At 36.3% G+C, this 27,676-nt stretch overlaps 1 protein-coding gene across 7 annotated transcripts in view; it reads left to right on the top strand.

The window, feature by feature from the left end:
- The window catches only part of PTPRE (protein tyrosine phosphatase receptor type E), a 2,530,882-nt gene that overhangs the window by 2,313,896 nt on the left and 189,310 nt on the right, over positions 1–27,676 (top strand). For all 7 annotated transcript variants that reach the window (XM_044056172.1, XM_044056175.1, XM_044056171.1 and 4 more), the window contains 2 exons: positions 137–213; positions 3,995–4,129. In XM_044056172.1, coding sequence (XP_043912107.1) covers positions 137–213; positions 3,995–4,129 — 212 coding nt within the window. The remainder of the gene's footprint in view (positions 1–136; positions 214–3,994; positions 4,130–27,676) is intronic.

Here is a 27,676-nt window from a genome sequence, read left to right as displayed (position 1 = left end):
TGTCTCATTTAAACTGGAGAGGTTTTAATAGCAATAGAAGGGATTCAGCACTCAAATTAATATATGCATTTTGATCTTGTCATACTAATGATTTTATTGAGTTGCAAAATGTTTAACTATACTTTCATTTTTTTAGATGATTTTAATAGAGTAATTCTACCTATGAAGAGGGGTCAAGAGCACACAGACTATGTCAATGCCTCTTTTATTGATGTAAGTATAATTACTTTAAACAATATCTAACAACTAATACACAAATGTCTGATTTCAGTACCAATAAAAGTATCTGGCGTGTTTATGTAAGGTACTGTCAGCTGGACAACACTAAATTTATGAAGCTATTCATGTGTATGGAGTGGTAGCCTAAATAAACTGTCTTACAGATTTAACAATCTGATACATTTCTATTTATCTATCTATCTATCTATCTATCTATCTATCTATCTATCTATCTATCTATCTATCTATCTATCTATCTGTTGATCAGGAATGTCCATCTAAAAGTTTACATTTTCAGTGGAGTAACAGGTAGAAAAGATCCGGGACCGGAAACACTGCTGTGCATAAAATCAAGACACAGCAATAGGTTGTTGAAATCTCATACAATACGATTCAAAGCAGTCTTAACTGAGACAATAAGATACACTGTGTAAAATGGTAATTTAATACAACATTGACTGATTGCTCGTGTGAGGACATACAAATGAGAACTGCTCCTGTGTGTGTGATGACGACAACCAAGGAAAAGCTGTACTAAGACATATCTGTTGCCGGTAGTTAAAATAAAGTTTGCAAACCACATAAGATTGTATAATGCTCCAAATTGTTCTTAGAGTAAGTGAAAGCATGATATATACATCTAGAACTTGTGTTGCATGTATACAGGGATGTGCAAATAACTTATCAGAGAGAATAGCCGATATATTCATAACTGACAGAACTGGTGCATAAGCTTCAAAAACTAATAAATAACCACTAGCATGTAAACATTTCAGATGGAATTTGCAAAACTAATAACATAAATGGATTTGACCAGCAGGCACTAACTGCCTAAGAAGTCAGCAGCTGTAACAGTCAGTGAAGCAAATGCCTGGGTGTGGGAGGAGTTTTGTGAGGCTATGGAGACTGACTTTTGAGTAGCTTTCAAGAGGTTCTGGTAACTGTTTGGAGAATCAGAAGTGGTGGGCAGGACATTGTCTAGGCTGCTCTCAGCAAAGATAGGAGAACACTGTCCTGAACTGGGGATGCACTTGGTCCGTAGAACAAATGCTCTGTGAAAGTCCTGAGCCTGGTAGGCATGTTGTCCTCTGAGGATGCAGTGACAGAAGGAACTCGTAAGACTAAATCCATTTGTTTTTATTTTCTGGACCCTTTGGACTAGATTGACTTTGTGTAGGTGGTTGGTGTCTCTTGGATTCATGTCAAGTTATCAAAGGTAACTTCAGCAAGTGGAAAAAACTAAATTCATTCACCGAAACCACCATCGATGAACAACTCAACAATGTTGTTTTTGCAGGGGGGCAAGCCCACTTCCACCCCCCCCCCCATGTTAAGCAACACCTTTCACACTCCCCAGATTTACGTATACCAACTCCAAGGTTGTATGACAATGGAGTTGGCAGATTGTACTGTGAAACATGACCACAGTGCCTACTCCTTTATTTTTTTTCATGGCTACAATGAATGGTTTTGGAGTTGGGAGGATGTTGGCAGATTGTAATGTAGAAGAATTCCTCTCTCCCGGGCCGATTATGGTGAGTGCTATGTCTGTGCAAATATTTTTCTACTTTCCCCTCACGTGCCCGCTACAGTATTGACAGCACTTTCAAGTTAGAGTAATCTGAACTATTGGCTTCCACTTCTTGAAGAGTTACTACTCAAACTATTTCTAACACTTAAATAGTTTGTTGGTTGTCTTTAAGCTAAACAGTATTTCTTTTCTTGGTGCGCCAGAAATGTCTGGCTGGTAGCAAAATTAGTGTAAAGACCATCCTTTGAATGATCTGTTAAACTGAGGTCCCATCTGCTTGAGTTGCTGATGAGGGGTGTTAGTACAGGAGACATCATTAACCTCTCGTGGAAAATACTTCATGCAAAGAGTGTGTTTGTATGCTAAAAAATCTTGGACAGATGTTAGATTCTATAGATATGATTTTAATAGAGGTCTGTGATGGAAGATGTTTTCGGGAGGCAGTGATTATAATTCCAGTCTACAGCTATAAAGCTTGAAGTCCATTTTGGTGTGGTAGAACTTGGCTGTTAGGTAAGGTAGCTGTGTGCAAAGATCTGTAAATGAAACATAAGAAATGATTCTATATTTAATAATGTCTGTAAATATCTTTCTGCAAAGAATCCCAAAGCTATTCACACTACTACCGGCTGATAACAGTACTGTAAGTCAGTCATTTTGTTCTGCAGAGAGTGCAGGAGGATATGTTTTAAAGTTGCTTCATCATGTGAAAGAGCCAGACAACATGGATCAGTGTACAGAAACTATCTACTTGAATTGAGATGTCACATGTATATAAAAGTGCTATATGCTTTCAAATGGTGAGTTTCTAATGCAGTTCCTCTTATGTAATGGAGATGCTGTCACAGCAGTAGTGAAGAATAAACTTATCCGCTGTCCAGGGAAGCTGAGGCATCCAAAGTCATCAATTTTCTCCTGCTCCTTGCTGGCTGCAAGCACCACAAATGAATACCTTATCCTAATCCTTATGTAAGTGAGTTGTATGTGGGATTACATATTGTATGTTAGTGTTACTTTAAATGTACATGTAGGCATAGAGTGATCGACCCTTGACTATATCTCTGGTGACTTGGGTTTGATTAGGTGCCCCAGCAGTGGAATAGTCGAGCAGGGAAAGGAAGAAGAGTGAAGAGAATGGGGCAGTAAGGAGGGTTACTTGCACTTGTGGGCAAACAGGACAAGTGCTGTTTCCCTAGTGGAGATTGGGGAAATGTCACTTTGGGGTTGCTTAATAGGACTGAGGAAGTGAGAGCATGTGACCTTTGCAATCATCCCATTGCATGCCCCTTTCCTTAGTATTAGCTGAGTGTTCACAGGTATATTGGGACAGAAGCAGAAACTTGGACTTCTCTGATGACAGCCTTTAATGATGGTGCCTCCTGCTTGACCCTTGGGAGGAAATGGGATAACTTGGAAAGGGATGATGATCAGCAGGCAGCAGGGGCAATATGTGAATAAAAGCAAAACAACTATATGTGTGGTTGAGTATGTATGTATGAATGTATGTGTACGTATGGATCTGTATTCATCTTTTTTGTATATTACAGACATTACAACCTCTGTGTAATACTTCAGTGCTTGCAACAGAGATTGCCATTATATTATGTGTTTCTGTCTTACAGACTCAGTTTTAGTGAAACACAAGGATTTGTGCCAGATCCATTTCCACAGTCAGTACAGTATATTTCCCATATTCATTATTCCCCAGCTACTGCATGCTTGGCTGAATTCTGTGATACTTAGTGTGTCCTAGAAGGAGGGATGTGACTGAAAAATGGGCCTTGTATGGACTTGGTGAGCTGCAAGTGAAATATGGTGCTACATCTGGCCAAAATTTCATAGTGCCACCATTGTCTCACCACCAGGGACTCCTATGTTTGTTCTGAGTATATAATATTTTATTGGAATAGAAATTAAAGTGCACAGCTTCATTGTACATTAGGTATTCTTTTATGTACAGCTGTCTATTCACTATCAAAATTATTATACACGTGTAACAGTAATACCAGTAGGCTTTCCATCATGACTCTAGGAATAGTAGTAGATATAAGAATTTACAAAGTTAAGTACTCTTCATTGATTAAAGTAAGTATTTTGCTACTCTCTGCAAAATGATGGTACTCTCTAATATTTCTTACCACCAAAAATGAATGGCGATCACACTGGATCCCATTGAATGTTGGCTAAGCATGCTTATCAGGTTGCAGAACGAAGTACTAATTCTTTTGTCTATTATTTTCACAGGGCTATCGCCAAAAGGATTATTTTATTGCCACCCAGGGTCCTTTACCACACACACTAGAAGATTTTTGGAGGATGATTTGGGAATGGAAGTCGCATACAGTTGTCATGCTGACAGAACTACTAGAAAGGGAGCAGGTATGGTTATGTTGTATTAATTATTTATTACAGACATTCTTTGGTTAAAAGAATAGAGTGCAAGCAAGAAGTAACAAATAGATAAATACATCTTTAGTTTTGCATTGTGGTACCTAAGGATGGCAGAAGTGTAATCAGCATGCTAAATGCCAATGGTGCAACAGCTAGCATACTTACTTTTGGTGCAGAAGGCTGTGGGTTCTATTCCCACACCAGCTAGCTCAATTTGACACTGCCATGCAGCATAAGGGAGGGTGCTTCACTTCTGAGTGTGTCATCCTTTGAATGATCTGTTAAACTGAGGTCCCATCTGCTTGAGTTGCTGATAAACTCGTATGGATATAAAAGCTCCCACAGCATTCATCATAGAGAGTAGGGGTCCTTTATTTATATACAAAAATAACTCTTATTTACAAAATATTTCCATATTTACAAATATATAAATATACAAATCTGTTTACACATATTCATAATTTCCTTTACAGTTATACAAAATTTTCATCCCTATTAGACCCCCACTCCTTTTTTCCATAACTACCATCTGATTTTACCGAATATCATTGCTAAAATCAATTTACCATTAAACATAATTTCATTGCTTTTATCATTCCATATTTTTTAACACATTGTTTACTTCTATTCTTATAATATCCACATCAAACTATATTCATGTTTATTTTATCAACTTTTATATCTTCAAAAAATCTTCTTTACATAGTTTTCCCCTAACTTTTTTAGTCTTACATTTCAAAAACATGTTCTGTAGTTTCTTTTTCTTGACAATGTAAACATATTTTAGCACTTTCTTTTTTCTACAGCATATTTCCTTTTACTAGCAATTTATCTATAACCAGTCGCTACAAAAAATCTTGACATTTTACTTTCTGATTATACCATTTGCTTCCTTTTATAGTTTTAATGTTTTTTCATCTGTTAGATTTTCCCATGGTTTTACATAGTAATGTTTTATCGTTACATTCTTGTACAATACTTTTATAACTTTTTCTATATCATCAATTTTTATTTTCCACAAAAATATTTTCTTGGTAACATTTTATTTCATCATTGATATACTCATTCTCTGCTAATTTTTGGGGTATGGTAAAAAAGGGTTCATATTAAAACACCGAACACTGAAAACGGCGAATGGTGTTTCATCGACACATATTCAGCGAACGCTGAAAGTGTCAAAACCAGAGAACAGTGATTTCTTTCCTAGGGAAAGAAATTGCTGTTCCAACCCCCCCCCCCAAAAAAAAAAACATTAAACACTTTCAAACACATATCCTAACCCTAATTATATCCCCCAAAAACCAGTAAACAACTAAATACACATATGCACGTAACCCAACCATACATCTAACGAAAAAAAAAAAGTAAACATTTTAAAACATATGCACTTGCCTTAACCCGCACTCTAACCCTAAGGTCAGTAACTGTTGCACAATCACACTCGGGAGCTATACCAGACAAGGGACCACACTACACTTCAGAACAAGCAAAGCAATGAAGCGGTCAAGCGACTTCTTTCCCAGGGAAAGAATTTGCTTAACAGCCGCTTCGCTGTTTTGTCTGTTTGCCCTACATGTGTCGACAAAAACACATTCTACAAAATGCTTTTTCGTCGTTCTAATAGGAACCCGGTAAAAAAGAGTATCATACTGACATTTATACAGTTTTACTTCTAATCCCTCATCTTTTTCCTTTATCCACTTGAACACTTTGTACAAATTTAATTAAGTAGTGTATACCACCGGGTTAATTAACCCTAAACACCCTTCTTTAGTTACATACAAAACTCCCAATTTTACTGGGTTTAATCTAGAACCCCATTTAAATGAAAACATATCTGCAGCAATTCCTTTTCAAATACTGTTGGCAACATAAATGCACTCACTAAGTATGCTCTTTTTTTCCATCAGTACTGAATTTATGAAATAAGTCTTTTTTTCTGAATGATAATTTATATGTTCTCCAGAAAAGACATTTGCTTTATTTCTTCTGTTTTTTTCCCATTGAATTCTACTCACATCTTCATTCCCAATTTTATCCTTAACACAGAAATTTAATTAATTGTAAAATATATATCCCAATCTTTGTTATATCACCTAAACCTTTATTTTTCTCTTTATTTTAAAGCCATCCATGTCATCTCTAGATACACATTTGTGCAAATTATTGCTTTTATCCATTTTTTTGCAGTTAATATAATGTCATATGCATGTGTTAATAGAAATGGAATTCTTAACCATTTAGGTGTTAGATACCCACCCCCTCCTTCATTTTGCAATTTATTTCAAATACTATCACATTCATGAAGATAAAAACTGAAGGAAAACTTAAATAACTGAAATGTGGTCCACCAAAACTGTAAAAGGGCCAGACAGAGGTTTAGCGCTTTCATTCTTTTTTTAATGTAAACTAGAACTTCTTCAGAAAACAATAATAAATCTTAGAACCAACCCTACAATCTTAAATAGGAAAGTGAAAAATCATGTGAAAAAAACAAGCAATAAAACTGGTAGAAAAAGTGAGAGTTGTCAGTAACATTAAAGAAGTAAACTAAGCAGTTTAAAAATAACAAACAAAAAGAATGCCTAAACCCAGATAAACGCTTCGAAGCCACTCGAAATAGAAATATGTATAATCCAAAACGATGAGTGCTGAAGCGAAGCAGAGTCCAAAAAGCCAGGAATATATTCAAAAAACTTATTCAAAAAACTTTAATTTAAATAAAGTAAGTACAATGCTGCAGTCAGATAAGCACTTTCACTCAAAATGAGCTTCATCAGATCACATAACTGCTACCCATACTCCCTATATATACTTATATGATAGTAACAATTAGCCTATCAGATGCAACAATTAATTAAATCAGAATGACACAATTAAACATGCATATAGTAAAAAATCTGTATATACACAATAAAAACAAGGGAATAAAAACATTCATATTAGAACATATATATAAAACATCTATGTTGTATTACATAAAAATACTTGAAAGTGTATATGTTACATTAAGTAGCATAAACTGTGTATTTATATAGCGCATAAAAAAACCTATACCCAAACAATTCAAATGCCTGAACTCTATACAAGAACTCTCTCTATCTTCGGCGGGTTGTTTTTCCAACATAAAATGCATTGCATACCTGGCATACTGCCAGGTATACAATATTAGTAGTATGTTGGAAAAACAAACCGCCAATTTAAGGAAAGGATACGTGAACACGTGTATCACATAAGGAAAGGCAGTTTACATAATGCTGTAGCTAAACATGTTGCCCAGGTTGGTACCGAACATTACTTTTTATTCTGGGCTTTAGAGATGATTAAGCCGAACATTCGAGGAGGTGACATTAGGAACCATACCGAAGATAGGGAGAGTAAATGGATTATTAGGTTGAGAGCAGATAGGGGCTCTGGATTAAATGAGAGAGCCTCTATAAAACCAGCTCTCAAGAAAAGGAGGAATATTAGATTTTAATGGCAACAACATAGACATATAGGTGTGTCCATGTATTCAGCTCTCGGGTGTGTTCAGGCATCTGAGTTCTTGTATAGAGTTCAGGCATTTGAATTGTTTGGGTATAGGTTTTTTATGCGCTATATAAATACACCGTTTATGCTACTTAATGTAACATATACACTTTCAAGTATTTTTATGTAATACAACATAGATGTTTTATATATATGTTCTAATATGAATGTTTTTATTCCCTTGTTTTTATTGTGTATATACAGATTTTTTATTATATGCATGTTTAATTGTGTCATTCTGATTTAATTAATTGTTGCATCTGATAGGCTAATTGTTACTATCATATAAGTATATATAGGGAGTATGGGTAGCAGTTATGTGATCTGATGAAGCTCATTTTGAGTGAAAGCGCTTATCTGACTGCAGCATTGTACTTACTTTATTTAAATTAAAGTTTTTTGAATAAGTTTTTTGAATATATTCCTGGCTTTTTGGACTCTGCTTCACTTCAGCACTCATCATTTTGGATTAAAAATAACAAACACAACTTTAACCACAATAAAAAAATGTTTGCAAATAGAAAAAGGCCATTAGTTAATGTTAAAATCTTTGCATTTGTAGAAAATATTTGATATTAATGGTCTCACTGAGACCTGGCATCCGATCAGCTGCCATGAAGTCTTCTGACATTCTAGCAAAGTCTTAAAATCATCACAAGAACTGTCAGGTATCACTATATCCAACACAAAAAAATGAAAATTTCTTAAAGTCCAGACACACTCTGGCATGCTTAGCCAAAGCGTTGGAGTGGTTGTTTTTCTTAATGGTCAGTAGGTGTTTGTAGATCCTTTTATTCAAGAATCTGTAGATCCTTTTATTCAAGGATCTGATAGTTTTACTGATGTAAAACCCTTCACAGTTATTGAAATTATAATGAAAGCACTAAACCTGTGTGTCTAGACCCTTTTCCAGTTTTGAACTGTCACATTCATAACTAATTGAAAGAGTATAAAACTCATTGGACATCCCTGTCTTATACCACTCTTTATGTATATCCCTTGGCATAACCAGCCATTGACAAGTATTTTTGTTTTTTACTATATGCTGACATATGTATAAGCCACGGTGGTACAGCACTACCATCGTTGCCTCACAGCAAGAGGTTCTCCTGTTCGATTCTCGGCTGGAGTGCCTTCTGTGTGGAGTCTGCATGTCCTCCCTGCGGTCGAGTGGCCTCCGAAAGACATGCATGAATGGGTGTGCATTCGCTGAAGGTTTGGCATCGGGCTGGCAACTCGGCACCATAAAAATCTACTGCCAGTCATTAGCGGACCGGAGTTCCGCTGTGGCGACCCCTAACTGGGAAAAGCTGAAAAGACAAACAACAACTATATGCTCACATATGTAATTTCCTAATGTTCTCATTTATATTTTATTATTACTCATAAGATTTTATGTCCAATTGTGACAAATGCCTTATTAAGGTCTATATCATGATTTTCACTTATTTTCTGTTCATAATATCATCCATAATTTCTCAATCATTAATAATTCTTGACAGCCCTTCCCCTTTATAGTGTATTTGCTTTTTTCCATGATATTTTCTATTTTAGTTTAAAATCTCATATTATTTACATAAAGACCTTAAAATCATTATTATTCAGTGCTGTTGGTCTCCATTTTTATTCTCTTTTATGTTCCTCCTTTCATATGAATTTAAGCATTCCACTACACAATTTTTTATGCATAAAACCTTAATTTAATAAATTATTCAAAATCTTTATATATATACATATATATATATATATATATATATATATATATATATATATATATATATATATATATGGAGCTACTATATTTGGTTGAATTTAATTTGGTCGAAAATGATTTCAGGCAGCCCACTTCACTGAAACCTCATTTGACTGAAAGCACATTTGGTCGAATTACATTTGGTCGAAAATGGTCTTAAGCCCCTGCCCCACTGCAGTGCGACCCTGGAGCGAGAATATAAAGTTAGGGGGGTGTGGGGGCAGTTTATGCACTATTATATACATTTTTATTCATTAAAAATACATTAAAACATATAACATAAGTAAAATTGTGTTGCAAAATGTGGGGGGCTGTGCCACCCACACACCCCCTAACTTTATATTCTCACTCCCGGGTTGCACTGCAGTGGGGCAGGGGCTTAATACCATTTTCGACCAAATGTGCTTTTAGTCAAATGAGGCTTCAGTGAAGTGGGCTGCCTGAAATCATTTTTGACCAAATGAAATTCGACTAAAAGCAGTAGACCCATATATATATATATATATATATATATATATATATCTATATATATATATATATATATATATATATATATATATATATATATATAGCCAATCCCTTAAATTTCCATAAGTTTCATACCCTATTCCACCATCTGGGCCTACAGCCAAATCTATATTTTCTTGTCATAAAACTTATCTAGTTCATTTAAAGACATCTCATTTTCCAACTCTTTACTCTCTCTTTTTCTGTTAACTTTTTTTACTTTCCAGGTTTTTTTTCACTACCTCTTTTTTTTTTCTTTGAACATTTCTTGTACATACTGTACTACACTATTCATAATTTTTTCCTAAGTTCTATTTCTCCTTTTACAGTTTTTATTTCTGTCAGTACACTAACATCTTCCTTTACTAATTTGCTTAAGTAATTTGACACACCTCTTTTTTCTTTGTAAAAAAAATATCTTTACTTATATAACAATTCTTCTATTTTTCTTTATTTCTTTCATATATTTTTTCTTTTTCAAAGTACTTTCTAGCATATTCTAAATCTTCCAATGCATCATTATATGTTCTTTTATATTTTCTTTCTCTACTTTTCTCACATCATACTGCCACTGTAAAAAAGCATTTTTATATCTTTCCTTAAATGTCATCCACCATTCAGACCAGTAGTAATATGATCTTTTCATAACTGTATTACTAATCTCTTTCCTTCTTCATCTAATGCTTTAATGTTTATCCTTTTTATTCCTTTGCCTGTTTTATATATTCCTTGTTTTCTTTTATCTGTAGCCATATTGCAGGATTATCAGAAAATCCTGTTTCAACTACCTGCCCTTTTCCTCTAGCTAAACCTGCTGATACTATAAGGTAATCTATTTCAGTTCTATACCCTTTTGTAAGTCCACATTTTGTAACTTCTCACATTTTATCTTGTATCATTTCTTTTCTTTTATTCTTGCCTCTTAAATCACAAAGTTCAGCAAAATGTCTTATTGCTTTCGTCAATATCAGCTATAAACAAATCTGCATTATTGTCCTTTATAACTCTCCTGGTGATGATACAGTTATACTGGAAGATATCCTATACTGGATATCCTTAACATTTCCAGAAGAAAAAAATTTACTTTGTGATATGAATGTCAATTCGTTGGACATAAACTGTAACTCCCCTAAATCTAACATGAACTTCTACAGTTTCACACAACTAATTAATCAGTGTCAGCTGGTGACTTCAAATCAATGGGGGCTGCAGGAGAAGCTGAATGGGTGTGGCCAATGGGAAGGGGTGTGGCTAACTAGAAAGTGGTGGAGCTATGCTCAAAACCACAACAACTGGAAGTACGCTACCCTGGGTGCCAAACCAGCATTACAAGAGTCCATCAAGACAAAATGAAGTGTAGAAGAAAAAAAAATATTTCAGTGCATTGGCTACATGACATCTTACTTAATATCTAGATGGAAACAAAAAGAGTGTGAGGCATGAAAAAATAAATTATCTTTTTAAATACATTACTGGCATGCCAGTCAAAATCAAGTATAAAAAAAGCAGCACTCAACTCAAACCACTTCTCCTTTCGCTGCAGTTCTAATTATAATTTATATTCAACTGCATAAAAGTACCAAGTAACATGCTGAAAGTAGCAATCTCTGTGATACTCCCACTTGTAAAAATGTTTCTTATCCAAAAAAGACCTGCTGCCTGACAACAACTATCTACTTGTTTCATGGGGAAAACATGATCAAAGTAAAAAATGAACAGCAAACAAGAAACAAGTTCAAGATAAATTGATTAAAGAATTACTGCACAGGTTACGGACCACACATGATAGATTGGCATTCTGTTTAGTTTACAGGTAAAGCCTGCAAAGATGACTGCAAGTCTCCAACAAATGTAATGAACTTCTGAAAATACTGTAATCCTGTCCTTTTTATTACAAATACTGTCATATGCATTTCAATACTGAAAGCTTATACGTTATCTAGTTATGTAAGTATTCTCTGCATGGCAACAACAAAAAGGCTTTCAATGCTGGTAATTCCTTAACAGTATACTTATTAAAGCTTACTTGCATCTTACAATCTCAGGCAAGTTTACCCAATGGTCATTAAAACATTGCTACTTTAACACAGAGCAACAGGGCACTGCGACAGCATGCATTTTCTGAATAGTAATAAGAAGCATATATCAACAGTATAAAAATATGACAGAAAACCAGAACATTCTGCAAAATCAAGGACAGATGAAAAATCATTGTCGTACTTGTGTCTACCTTGGATGGGTGAATACTCTGCACACTTACACTGCATAACTGCTCCTTGCCTTGCTTGGACACATCCAGAGTCACTACATGGGGGAGTGAGGTGCAACAAGTATGTCACAATTTGAAATGTCTCTGGCTGACGGTGATGGCTCTGACATTCATACCTCTCAACCTCAGAGCAAGAAACCTGGACAAAATCATATATAGAAGTGGGACAAAGGCCCAAAAATAAGGACAATTTTTAAATACTGCTTTATAAACTTAGAAGGATAATAGAATAGTAGTAGGTATTGCATTAGTATGAATTTTCTGATGGGAATGAAATCTGAAACTCAAATGTCTGTCATTATTTTCTAACTTAAATCTTTAATGATTTGCCACTAATTTGCCAAAAAACTGCAATTTTATGAAAAATGGACCAAAAATGTGATGCAAAAATACAAAATTGTTACACAGTACAGCTGGGAACCTGTCAAAGAAGGGACACTTTTTAATATTAGTGCTGTTAACTTGAGCAGCTGACAAAACATGCATTTCTGAAATAAAAGTAATCTATAACTCTGGTCATTGCAGTTATTTATAATTGTAAACCTTCCACGTTTAATTCCAAAATTGCAATTTTGCAGCTGGATTATTAGGGGAAGAGCAACATTTTGAGCCAAAATTGAAGACTGTTGAGAGGTTTGGATATTCCTAATTCTATAAAGCAATTTATTTGGACATACCTCTCAACTTCTTAATGTAGGAAATCTGGACAAGGCCAAATATATTGGGGGAACATACAAACAGTACTAAAAATTGCTCTTGTGTAAACTTAGTTGATAGAATAACAGGTCTTGCTTTAGCATGCATTTTTCTGAAGGTTATAAAGTCTGAAACTCAGTGTGTGTCATTATTTAATGACTTCATTACTAAATGAGTTGCCAGAAAACCACAAATTGTATGAGGAACAAACCAAAAATATTGTTTGTTGTTGTTTGTCTTTCGGCTTTTTCCAATTAGGGTTCGCCACAGTGGAACCCCAGTCCGCTAATGATTTGAGTTGCCAGCCCGAAGCCCAACCTTCAATGAAAGCATGCCCATTCAATGCATATCTTTCGAACGCCCACTTGAACGCAGGGAGGACATGCAGCCTCCACACAGAAGGCACTCCCAACCCAAGCCGTGAATCGAATGGGAGAACCTCTTGCTGTGAGGCAACAATGCCACCGCTGCACCACTGCAGAAGTCTCAGGAGCAAACCAAAAATAAGAAGCAAAAATATATTAATTCTGCAAAAATCTGGACAGCTGAGAGGTATAGTTCAGCCGGGGCTGTCTTTGAGTTTGTTTCCCTTCCCCCCTCACAAAATCATGGTTGAATGGAGCCTCCCCCTGCAACCATTCCAGTATCCCATTCCTTGGCTATTTCACCCCATTTACCATAAACACTGTAATATGCATACTGCTTTACTTCTGCGATGATTTGAATTTCATTTGAAAGTTTTATTTTGCATTTTACAGCACAAACACCAATAGACATCCGCTAGACAAAGCAATGCAGTCTCACAATGAAACTAGACTTAGCATTAAAACTCCTCTGCCCTTGAAACTCACATTCATTGAAACAGCATTGAAACCTACATTCAAAGAAAATACATTTTGCCAGTGGCAGATAAAGATTAACTTTGGGCTGTTTTCAAATCATAGGCCCCTTGCACATGAAACATATGTGTTCTTTGACGCACCTTCCTGATTGTATTAAATTATATTCCTTATACAATACAGTACAGTTGTTAGAGGGCATTTTAAATTTATCATTTTGAACATTTTTCCAGTAAACAATGAAACAAAATGCATGCACCAATAATGACAAAACTGGCCAATTCAGAACATTTCCATCATAAAAGTCTACTCATAGTTCTACAACCCACCAGTATCAGTAAATATGCACAATCTCTGAAGAAGTAAGTCATGTAAATAATTCCACATTAAAGAGATCTGTAACTAATGAAGAGGTTGCTGCTAACAAACAACTTTATATTTCATTGTTTCATGTACAAGTAAAGTGCCTGTTGCCCTTGAGGAATAAATTGCCTATGTTACATTAAAAAATGATTTGCTAGTAGTATTGCAATAGGGAATGGATGGCAAACTGATAAGTTCATAGTTACTAGGTATCTTTGCCAAAAAGGACTGCAGCATCCACCCCCTTTACAACACAGTACAGTATCAGCAATGCATCAACGTACTGTGGGAGTAGAACCCACAGCCTTCTGCATCAAAAGCAAGAACACTAACTGTTGTGCTATTAACAATGCAAGTAGACTCAGCATAAGCAGCACTAAACTTCTCTTCCCCTGCAGCTCTCAGCTCCTTGTAAACTCTACTCGACTCGACACTCAGCTATATCTCTGAACTTTGCACACAAGAAATCTGGGAAAAGCCAACATTTATTGGGGGGACAAAAGCCCAAAAACCAGGGGCACATTTTAAACATTGCTTATATAATCTTGGAAAGTTGCTAGAATAAAATGCTGTGTAACCACCATACATTTCACTGCCAAGTCTTGAACCCAGGACCCTGTGCAAAACAGTCAGAGCAACATACCACTATGCCAAATCAGCTGTTTTGTGAAAGAGAGAAAGACTGAAACTTAAATGGCTACTATTTAGTGAATTCAGTTCTCACCATAGCTGTCAACCTCTTAGCATAAAAAACCTGGGCAAAGCCAATAATGAGGGGAATACATCCCTCAGACATATTCAGTGAATTCAGTTCTCACCATAGCTCTCAACCTTTTAGCAGAAAACACCTGGACAAAGCCAGTAATGGGGGAATACAGCCCCAAAACATATTCAGTGAATTCAGTTCTCACCATAGCTCTCAACCTCTTAGCAGAAAACACCTGGACAAAGCAAGTAATGGGGGAATACAGCCCCCAAACATATTCAGTGAATTCATTTCTCACCATAGCTCTCAACCTTAGCACAAAAATCCTAGACGAAGCCAATAATGGGGGAAAACAGTCCCAAAAATAGGGACAGATTTCAAATATCCATCTTATAAACTTAGACAATTGCTAGAATTAAAGGTTTTGTGTTACCATGTACTTTCTGAAGAACATGAAGTCTGAAATTCAAATGTATGTCATTTTTATTTATTTAACATTTGTTAACCAGAAAAGTCTGACTTGGAACAAAAGCCAATTTTCAACAGATGCCCAGGACGAAACACTCCAGATACATGTCTTTGTACGATGGGAGGACACCAGAGCACCCAAAGGAAACCCACATAAACAGAGGGAGGATATGCAGACTCCACATAAAAGGCACCCCAGCCAAGAAACAAACCAGAGAACCTCTAGCTGTCAGGCAACAAAGCTACCACTGCATCATCAACTATATAAAGAAACAAAAATACAGAAACCACAGATTTTATGAGGACCAGAACAGAACAAATATGAGGCAAAAATCTGCAATTTTTTTACAAATGGTGGTGGGTAGGAAATTCAGGCTCTTGCTACCTGCACCCAAGGTACAGGGTTCAAGCCTGAGGTATTATCTAACCACCACCATGTATCCTGAGTTCTCTCTAGCCAGCAGTATATAGGAACTGGGGCATATATATATATATATATATATATATATATATATATATATATATATATATATATATATATACACACACACACACACACACACACACACACACACACACACACACACACTGCCTGCTTCAATGTCCTCAATTCCCTCATATGTCTGCAGCAGTTTCAGTTTTATGTCCTCAGTCCTGTCCCATGCAAGCAATGTAAAACATCTTCTTGGCTGGCTTCCCTGCAAGAGTAAACTCCAGCCTGCAGACGTTGGAGTCTGGATCTCTTCCATTCTATGCGGCCATCACCACGTAGACTTCTGGGCATCAGACCTGCAGAGATGCCTTCTCCCTATCCAGACTGCTGTGTCAGCAGTCTGGAGTCCTGTGAATTCTGGGACTCACAATTTTTTTTCTTTTCTTTCCACAGCTGGGGGGGCTGCAGTCCTATAGCAAGAGATGCCCCTGTAATTAATAACACCACGTATTATAGCAAGACATGAAATTCTCAATTAAACTGGATCATATTATCAGACCCTAGCAAATACTCCACCATCTCAATATCACATTCTCTCAGTTATCGTCTCCCACTCTATACAACTAGACATCTCACACATTCGGTTACAGTATATTTATAAAATAGCACATAACCTTCCCAAGTTTTACCACCTATCACCTTTTAACCAGAACTTCCTAAAAATCTTCCCCTTAGACAATGCTGTAATTGAATTCAACACAACTTTTCTAAATGTCCTAAACAGCCTTGCACCTCCTAGAAGGAAGAGACTGAAAACAAACAATGCAACTTGGCTATCCAAAAAGAGTAGAATGCTAATGCCAATAGAGAAAAAGTGTGTAAAGAATGGCAAAAATATAAAACACATCAATATCTTAAACTTCAGAATGCTTCACACTCTTACTAAAAAGAAAATAATTGAAGACAAAAAACACTATTGTAATAATTTTTAAAATAATACTAAATCAAACCCTAAACAATTTTGGACATCCATTAAAGAAATCTTACATCCCGGCCAAAAATTCAACCCAAACCCCTCTCCCAATAACTCACCACTTGAAACTGCAAAATAGTTCAACTCTTATTTTATAGATAGTATAACATCTCTATCCAAGGATTCCTCAACATCTAATCCCAACCGTACCCAACAGCCACATATCACCAGATCCACTTTCACCTTGAAACCTGCACCTACATCATATATAAAACTACTCTTAAACTTACAGTGCTTTTCTTCAGCTGATGACCTTTCCATGTGAGTACCTAAAATATCAGCCAATAGCATTGCTTATCCTGTCTCAATTCTTATAAATAGGCCAATCCAGGAATCCCACATTCCCTCTTTCTGGAAAAAGTCACACATTATCCCTTTCTGCACAATGGAGGAAATTCAACAGACATGAATAACTTTTGACCTATACCAGTCTTATTGCCCCTTGCCAAAAAACTTGAAAATATTATTCAAAAACAATTGCTGAACTATTTCCTGCAGGAAGAACTCCTATCCCCTATACAACATGGCTTTTATCCTTCCCATAGTAGTAGCATTGCCCTTTAGAAACCAAATCAACTACAACATGTTTTAATAATAATTTTTAAAAAAAAAAAGGTTTTTAAATACCAGAATTATTTTAAAAGTGAGTTTTTATACAATCTTCTTGTCATTTTTAATAATTAAGGATTTCATTATAATGAGCTCTTTAGATTGTCATTATTACTATTGGCTTAAACAGGATGCTTTGCTTTTCATTGGTTTTTATATTTGAATTTTATTATATAATGCTTAATCACTTAATTAGTTTTGTCTGATGAAGTCGAAGCTACAGGCTGACGAAAACGCATGTATTGGATTTTAAAGCGTTTACTGACTTTGTGATCAAGTTTTGGATTTATTTGTTTCCTGATTAAAGTGCGGTTTGTGTGCGCTGCTTCCAGCTTTTTTTGTTTATCAGCATTGCCCTTCTAACCTATATAGATACTGTCAATAAAGCTAGAAGTAATGGCAAACTAGTCTCTTCCTTCTTTATAGACCTGTCTAAAGCCTTCAACATAGTTTTGTCACAGCAAACTACTACTACAAATGTCCTCACTAGGTCTCTGTCAGCCACTCTTCTGTGATTCAAAAGTTACCAGTCCAATAGGTATCAGTCGATAAACTGGCACTCTGCGCACTCTACTTACCTCCCAGTCATCACCAGTGTAACACAAGGCTTTATCCTTGGTCCTCTTCTCTTTAACATTTTCACTAACACTCTCTATACTTCCACACAACAGGCCACCCTAATACAATACGCAGATGATTCCACACTCACTTGCACATCTGACAAATGTGGTACATCTCCAAGAAATTATTCAGGAAGCTTTAGCACCCACTGAAACATGGCTTCATAACTCACAATTCTTGCTCACTTCAAAAAAAAAAAAAACAAACTACTACTTTTTCCCTAAATCCCTCTCTTATGAAAAAACTAAAGTACTCTCTCTTGATAATACAACCACTGAAGTCACTTCTCATAGCAAACTATTGGGGTGATAGTAGATAATAATCTTACATTCGACCTGCAGATACAAAATTGCACAAGAAAAACTCATCAAATGCTAAGGATGCTTTACAGAGCCAAAAACTTTCTCACCAATGCAACTAAAACTACAATTTCCACTACTTACCTCTTCCCATCTCTTCTTTATGGTGCTCCCATCCTTACTAACCTCCATGCTTCACAAAAACTGAAACTTGAATAATGCTATAACACAGTTGCTAAATTTGCAGCATATACTCCTTTCGGAACCCACCACTGTATAGCACTGGAAACCCTAAATTGATTAGAACTGCCACATCAACTAACATTTACACAATTTCTTACCACCTATAAAATTATCCAACATCCGCTTGCCTGTCCAGCATTAAAAAACATTCAGCACAACTATGTTTGCAGTTGGTCTTTGCAATCCAGGACCAAAAACTCCTGTCTGTCTACAAACCTAGCAAATCTTCTGGGTATTGTCTGTACTCGTACAAGGTTTCTAAGGCCTGGAACTCCTTACCTGTATCCATCAGGTCAATAACCCACCTTCCTATATTTCAAAACCACTCTGAAAGACTTCCTAGCTAACATCTGGCTCTGTTCTTGCTCCAGACTAGGATAACCTATATTCCTAAATGTGAACAAGTACCGTTTCATTCCTTATACCTTCCTTCTCTCTCTTCTTCACTTACTTCCTTAATGCTGTCTCATTCCCTTCTCTGATTTTTCTCTCTAAATATACCATAAGCCTGTTTTTCCTTCACTTCATACTGCAATTCCTATTTGTGTTACACTAACACTAACTTGCCTTTAATTTCTCTACAAACTGTCTAGAAGTTCTCTAAATATTAAATGATTGTCATATTCCTTGTATCGATTCTTAACCAATGTTTTTATATTATGTCTAATTTGTTATAATTATATATTATATCTTTTTATTTTATTTTTGAATATTTGTAATAATTTGGAGCTTTTCTCCCCGGGCCTCTGCTGAAAATGGCTTCTACCTAGTCTGACTTTTCCCAGTAATGAAATGTCAATAAATAAAGTCTCCTGTTATAATATTCATATTTATCACTACATAGTCTAAAATTTGATGAAATAAGCTTTCCCTGTCTTTACACTCTGAAGCATATAATGTCATAATTGTATATACTTGTTCTTTCCATTTTAAATCTGCATTGGTTAATTTTCCCATGTTTTGCTAAAGTTACACCCAGTATCTTCACTGAATTTCTACAGAATATGGTTATTCCAGAACATCTCTCATTTCCCAAATTCCAGATTATCTTTCTTTTATAGTTTCTCTGTTTGTAATCCATCTTTATTTGTTAAAAATCTTGTCTTCTAATATAATTACATTTGCATTACATGTATTACACGGGTTTAGGCACCTATGCAGTAAGACATTTCCCTGTGGTACATTTGGTTGGGGACACATGACTGAAGTCATATTCAGCTGTAGAGAAATATTGCTTTTGTGAATTCCCTGTGGGCAAAACAGAAGCACACAGTGCCTTCCTCACAGCTTTAATAACCAAGTGCATGGGGGCAGAAGAAGTAATGAGTGTTGTGCCCAGTGTACAGTTCATGCTTATGTAACTATAACATGTAGAAATGTGATACAGCATGGATGCTACTGTAATCATGTTTATGTTCCAATATGCATATTGGGCAGTGTTTTCTAGACACTTTGATGGATGTAGTGGTCCACACACACATACTAATAATAAAGGCACTGCCCATTGTGCACTACATTTTTAGTGCCACTGACATGCCCACTGGCCAATCTGCCATAATCTGCCAATCTGCTGCTGATGCCTGCCATACTGCCATAATAGTGTTCTCTTGAGGGCCTTGAACACTATTTTCCCCCTCTGCATTTGGTTATTGAAGTTGGGAGCATGATGCTACATTTTTTTCTTTGCCCACAGAGAAATCACAACTGCCATATTTCACAGCAGCTGAATGTCACTTCAGCCTTCTGTCCACAACCAAATTTACCACAAGGAAATGTCTGGCTGTCTGGGTGCCTGAACCCGTATTACACCACTCCAAAATTTCTATTTTTCTTACTGTATTATTACTGTTCACATTTACAGAAAGCACTAAAGAATTTTCATTTTCTGCTTTTTTCTTAGATTCCTATTGTCATAAGTTCATAGTTAACTACTAGGCTAGCTTTCTTAACAAGCCATTTTAAGCCTAACCAATTTCCTTCCAAAAGGGGAGATTCAAACATTATACCTTGTATGTTTATACCAAGCACCAGTCTCTAGCTGTATATATTCTTTTTCATGCATTTCCTATTTTTTCTTTCTTTTTTTCTTTTTGTACTTATCCCTTTCTTTGTCTTTTACCCTTTTATCAATAGAATTATTTTTTTTTCTTTTACTACCTCCCAGTTTGTCTTTATCACTTATTTCAGAACCTTCTGTTCTCTCTTATTTTTTTCTCATTTAATTTTTCTTTTTTTCTTTTTTACTACTTCTAAAAGTTCTTTTTTTACTGTTGTTTTCATTGTTGCAGTACATCCATAAATGTCCATTTGTTTGCATTATGTCATATTTCACCACAAATATAACATTTTCTTTTGTCACAGTTGCTTATCATATGTCCTTCTCTTCTACAAAAGAAACATGTTTTGGGTTGTCCCCAGTATTTTACAACACCCCTGTTCCCCTCCACATTTGTCATGCTTGGCATATGCATCATTTTTTTCTCTTTCTATTTTTAACACAGTATTACAATCCCAGCCACCAGTGCATAGACCCCTTTTGTCATAAACTGTTGCAATGTTCAGTACTTCTCTACATAAAGCTTTGAAATGTCCTCTCAAAGTCTCTCTTTCTACATTCAAAATTGTACACAAATCTTTTCTGTTTCCCTGTTAAATGTTTTTATCACATAAAGATTCCGTGGGTTACAGTCTTCTTTTTTCATATTCTCTAAGAAACTTTTCCATTAACAAGTCTAAAATATAATGACACAAAATGTTTCTTTGTTAATAAGTATAAATGCTCTTATCTCATGTGGTTTTACACCCAAAGGCATTATTAAATTTTCCCACACTTCATACATGTCCATTTCCGTGTCTTCTTTACTTTGAAGCCTTACCACATACTTCCATTTTTCTTCTACCTTCTTTTCTGCTACTCCACTTTTGTCTTTTACTTTCTCTGCATATGTGTTCTTTTCCATCTCGCCACTATTTTTTAGGATTGTCTCTGCATCCTCCTTTTGTATTTTCTCCATAATGTTCCCACAGGAAACTTCTTCATTCTCTGGCTCAGTTTGCACTACCATTTCTTTAAGTAAATCATCCCACAAATCTCTTGACTGGAGGGTTGTAATTATGCATCCATCATTTGCTGATTTATCTCCATCAAACAGGTTTCTTTGAAACATTTCCTCAGAATCCTGCACATATTCTCTGGTCTCAATATTTGCTTTCTCCTTCATTTCTTTCACTACTCCATCATCTCCTTCTCTCTCCATCTGCCTCCCTATTTCTTTGGGCTGGAATGGAAACAGGAAGTGCTCTTCCGAAATGGGTCTCACTTTCAACAATGACAAATAGGGGAAGTTCCCCGATTGCCTGGCCAAATGTCCACTAGTAGTATAAACATTATCTCAGACACTACTAGCCTAGTGGGACTAACCTGGTCAACAAAGGATAAATAAATCCATCCATCCAATCATCCATAACCCCTTTTCCCATTTTTGCACATGAGGTCAGGGTGTCACTTCAACACTATAAGGGCATAGAAAGTTTAAATGTCAGTAGGACAGTGTGGATGGTTAAAACTACAATGTCAGTGGAACACAGGAAGAAATGAGAGTTAAGCAGCATGTCTACCCACAATCTGGGTAAAAAGCTTCCTGACCTAGTAGTGCAGCTGGAAAGATATCACACAGTTGTGGTGCTGACTGAAAGAGGATAACTGGAAAACCCAACTATTATGTTAGTGTATCGGTATTTTCAATACTCAAGAGATGGAGGGGGAAAGAATTGGGTATCTCTTGCTTAACAGAACATGTCCAAGTTAAATAGTTGTAGAGCAAAGTGGAAGTTGGCAATGACGGTCAAACTGAAAACAAGGCATGGCAAGTGAGCATTCATGGAATAGACATTTACTACAGATACCCATTAATGGAAGGTTGATAGGGAAGTAATGTGAGGCATTTTTAAGTTAATAGGAAAAAAAAGATGTAATATTGTTGGAGGGCTTGAATGTGGCAGATCTACTGCAGTGCAGTCAATGTAGTTTTATCTAGAGAATAGACATTAGAGTGCATTTTCTGGAACAGACTGCAAAACTGAATACAATATTTCACGTGTGTGTTTACATTTGACTTACATAATGGTATTGCGCTCATCATAACTTTTCATCTAAAAGATCTAACCATTCTGGCAATGTTTCTTTGTATTTAATCAGCCTTTTCTGCTGCCTTTCCTGAATTTCATAAAAATTATACCCTTCTCCTATTATTTTGATATTTTCAACTACCTATCTATATCAAACAAAGCTCCTCATTTGCACTCCAAGAAAAATCTTGATGATTGGATGGGAAATAAGAAATTCACCCCGGGGATCACTTCTGTGGCTCTGCTCGACAGTGGCACAGGAAAATAATTTTCTTGAGTGGCAAAAGCCAAGGAACCTTTTTGGCTGGGCTTGTATAGGCCCTAGGGCTGATAGCCTAGTACCTACCTATGAATATATTACGACATCATACTGAAAATATACTTTTGACAAGAAAGGATTAAGGAGTCCAGGTTTTCACTCACATATCAATTTTTGTATTTTCTTTCAGAATGGTCTAACATTAGAGTTCCTTTTTCTGGAACAGACTACAAAACTGAATGCAATATTTCATGTGTGTGTTTACATTTGACTTACATAATGGTATTGCGCTCATCATAACCTTTCATCTAAAAGATCTAACCATTATGGCAATGTTTATTTGTATTTAATCAGCCTTTTCTGCTGCCATTTCTGAATTTCATAAAAATGATACCCTGCTCCTATTATTTTGATATTTTCAGGTACTTACAGTCTTTTCTATTTCTGTATGAGTTGCTTTGGGTTATAGTGCATGACTGTAAACTTCTTTGTACGAAATTTCAGCTGCCAATTTTTGAACTTTTATAGTAGATTGCCCAAGTCCTATTGAAACCATCTTCCATTATCATCCACTAGCTGTGTATAGATGCTTATTGGTGTTTTCTTATTTAGTTCACACTCCATATCACTGTAAAAACTAAATGAAAACTCCAGCCAAGCTAGAACTTCCACTGATTGACTTCTCAAACATCTTGTATCAGAGGCACATGGGATATATGCAAATGACCCTTATGAACAAGTCATGAGCATTCAGAATCACCATATAGCTGAAACACCTGATGTTCATAAGGGTCATTTGCATATATCCCATGTGCCTCTGATACAAGAGGTTTGAGAGGTCACTCGGTGGAAGTTCTAGCTTGGCTGGAGTTTTCATTTAGTTTTCACTGATTGTTTTTTCTGTCTGACCTTCTCACTCATTGGTTTTACTCCATACCACTGTGGCTAAAATGTTGTCCATATTGTCAGATATGGCAGTAAATATTAATAATTTTTTTAGACTTGAGTATCTGTAATGCCTACCATGGATGTGGTTTGGATGAGGCTCATTTTTATGTTAACAGTCCTAGACAAAAATATTTAGTCTAGCCTCTGCTGCGCAAATCCCAAAATGGTGACCTTAAGAGGTAGATTCGCTAACAAAAGCAAATGGAGTGCAGAATGTACCTCAATATATATGAGTAATTTACTAAGATCTGTGTCATTAGAGATGACACTACAGAAGATGGTGTTAAAACAGGATTTTAGTGAATAAAACCAGAATGTGTAACAAGGTCTTATGGTATGGAAAGAGTACAAAAATATATATCAAGGATAGAGTTTGTGAGACATATTGGCTTAGATTTAAGAAAAAGTGCAAAAAATAAAACAAACCACAAGCATAAGTTTGTAGGACAGCGGCAGTAGAGGATACAGCAGTGACAAAACTGGAGAGGTAATAACTGTGACATGTAAAAGTAGACAAGATGATACAAAACAGCACTGCCGGAGGTACAAGTAATGGCATTACCATCAGAATTTGAGATGTACCTGACTTTCTTCATAGATTGCACACCAGGTATATGATGAACTGTTTCAGACAATGTTTTTCCATGGGGAACTAGGTACATTACAAACAGTCTAGCAATAGTTACTAAAATAATGAAGACTAGCTAGCTAAATAATGACAAAATGAATCAGTTTAATGTATACAGGACAGACAAAAATGAAAGCAGGAACAAACTCATAAAAAAAAGAAAGATTTGCATAAGTAAGTCTGTCAGCATGAAGACATAAATAAACACCTATGTGCAAAGGTGTTTCTCACAGGCAATTATAAATGCATGGAATAGTCCACCTGCCGAGTTAGTAACAGAGAGTTCTGGAATTCATGTGACAAGCATAGAGGTACAGTTGTGTAAATTCAATTTACCATAACAGTAGATTTTCGAATGATCACTGCTACAGTAGCCTTGCCTACATGGGTTATATCCTGACAAGAATATAACATCTGGCCAGCTTCCAAAGCTTCAGGCTACCTTTCATGGGCCCAAACTGTCAAGCAGCTCAAACTAAGGTGGCAAAATGACAAGTCTGGACATGAAGCCCTTAGAGCTTTCTGTCAGCAGAGAGAGGGAGTCTGAGCCTTGGAAGGACAAGGCTGTGAATAACAAGAAATAGATATCCACACCAAGGTATAGAAATCACACGAAAAAACAATTGGAATTGAGGGAAGGAATGGCAAATTCAGTAGTGATCATTCAAATGTCTGTTAGGGTAAGTTCAGCTTACACAGCTGTATTATGTTCTTCTTATTGATCACTGCTACAGTAGATTTAGCTATATGGGTAGATTACCATATCTAACTGAATTTGGGAAGTGGAAGGAGAACAGTCCAGGATCCCCTGAAGAATGGTCCTAGCAAAGCTTGATCTAGACCTAGAGACAGAATCAAGCTTAGTGTTTTGTAAAAGTATGTACAGAGGACCAAGTAACAGCTTCTAGAATACTTCTAGAATCCAACCCTTTCCAAAATGCCATAGATGGAGCCAAGGTCCTTGTAGAGTAGGCCTTGGCCCTGCCTGGACTAGATTTGTCATGTTGAGTATATCAAAAGGTAATACCCTATGACAACATTTGAAAATAGTCTGTTTTGACATAAGTTGTCCCTCCTCCTTGCCTTCGTACGAAATGAGCAATTGAGCCAAATATCTGAAAGATTTACTTCTGTCAGTATAGCACCTGAGTTGACTGTGTACATTCAAGGTAAGGAGTATCCTTTCCATGTCATTTTTAGGTTCAGGAAAGAAAATGGGAAGATGGATAATTTGGCTTAAGGTAAACACTGATACCACTTCAGGCATAAAAGAAGGATTAGTTCTCAAAGAAACCCAGTCCTTATGAAAAATGAGGTAGGGTTGACTCACTATAAGAGCTTGTAATTCAGATACCCTTCTTGCATAGGTCAAAGCAATGAGTAAAACTGTTTTCTGTGTTAAGAACCTCAAGTCAGTCAAATTAAAAGTTCAAATGGTGTAGTGGTAAATCACTGTGGTTATGGTATGCAAGGTTCTGGGTTGGAAACTTGCAAGGGCTGATTATTTTCCCATACTCTGGAATAAACTACCTATCTATATCAAACAAAGCTCCTCATTAGCACTCTTCAAGAAAAATCTTGATGATTGGATGGGAAATAGGAAATTCACCCCGGGATCACCTCTGCTCGACAGTGGCACAGGAAAATAATTTTCTTGGGTGGCAAAAGCCAGGGTACCTTTTTGGCTGGGCTTGTATAGGCCCCAGGGCCAATAGCCTAGTACCTACCTGTGAACCTATGATTAGCTGGTTCAAATGGAGCAAATGTTAGTTTATCTAATTCAAAATTAAGATCCCAAGGAAGGGCCATTATGCAAACCCCTTTCAAGGACATTTTGACATGTGACTACCTTGAAAGAAGAGGATCCATGGGAAGACATGATGAAATGGCTGATAAATGAACTTTGCTAGAGTAATAAGAAAGGTCATAGGATAGTAACTTGCACAAATATTGTAATGTCAGAGAATAAATAGCCCTAAATGGGTGCTGGTTATGTTGTTGGCACCAACTCAAAAACATTTTCCATTTGCTAATATGATTTTCTTATAGCAAGCTTTCTTCCCTCCATTAGTACCTACTCTACTTCCGAAGAAAACATGTGCCTAAAAGGAATTAAGACATTATCAACCATGCATTCAAGTGAAGATGATTGATGTTGAGGTGCATCTCATGTTCCACAAGGACAGGGTTTCTTTGAGAACTGATCCTTCTTCTGTTCCTCTATGAGTAAATCCATTCTGTGAAGAAGCTTGTGGTAATTGCCCCTGGACATTTCAAAAAAATGAGAACCACAGTTACATGGGCCAGAAGGGAGACACCATAGTGATCTTGGAGGATTCCCTCTGGATCTTCAGAAGTATCCTAGATGTTAGTGGAAAGGCACACAGAAACATTCCTTTCCAAAGAAAAGAAAAAGCATCTGTCTTCCAGGCCTTCTTGCATGGAGGCCTGGAACAGAATTTTGCCAGTTGATTGATCAGAGAGGAGGCAGAGAGGTCTACTTGAGGAACTCCTCACAGATGAACAAAATCTTGGAAGAGCCCCTGATCTCATTTCCATTCATGAGGCTCTGCCTGTAGAGTGAGTTTGTGCTGAGAAGTTATATCCCAAGCTAAATAAAACCAAAACGGAAAAGGGGAAAGGCAAAAGAACACTAGATAAACAGAAATACCTGTAACTGAACAGAAATACTACAACACCAAAATATACTGCTCTTCACTTTCATTCTTTAATTATCCAAGAACTTCATCAGAATGATTATGAAGTTCTTTGATAATTAAAGAACAAAAGCGCTAAACAGTACATTTTGGTATAGTGGTGGTTCTGTTCAGTTATGGGCATTTTTGTTTGTTATAGCCAAAGCTAATGTGGCTAGTCTGCAAAGGGAGGATGACCTGGTTCCCCCTTGCTTGTTGATATACCACATCGCTGTGATGTTGTCTGTAACCACTTGAAGAAGTCCTGGAGACCAAATATGATTTAGAGAATTGAGAACCTTGATTGGGGCAAGCATCTCCTTGACATTTATGTGCTTGCATCTGTTCTTGGTGTCCCACACCCCTGCACTTTTATTTATTTATTTATTTATTTTATTTTACATTTGTTAACCGGGAGGGTCCGACTGGACACAGGTCCATTTTCAGCGGAAGCCCGGGGAGAAAAGTTCCATGTTACACTCTTAGCAATTATGCAGTTCTAAGCA

Source organism: Protopterus annectens, chromosome 14.part0 (genome assembly GCF_019279795.1).
Source record: "Protopterus annectens isolate FY-2018-M chromosome 14.part0, PAN1.0, whole genome shotgun sequence".
Taxonomy (NCBI): Eukaryota; Metazoa; Chordata; order Ceratodontiformes; family Protopteridae; genus Protopterus; species Protopterus annectens.
This window is presented reverse-complemented; position numbering and strand designations above follow the sequence as displayed.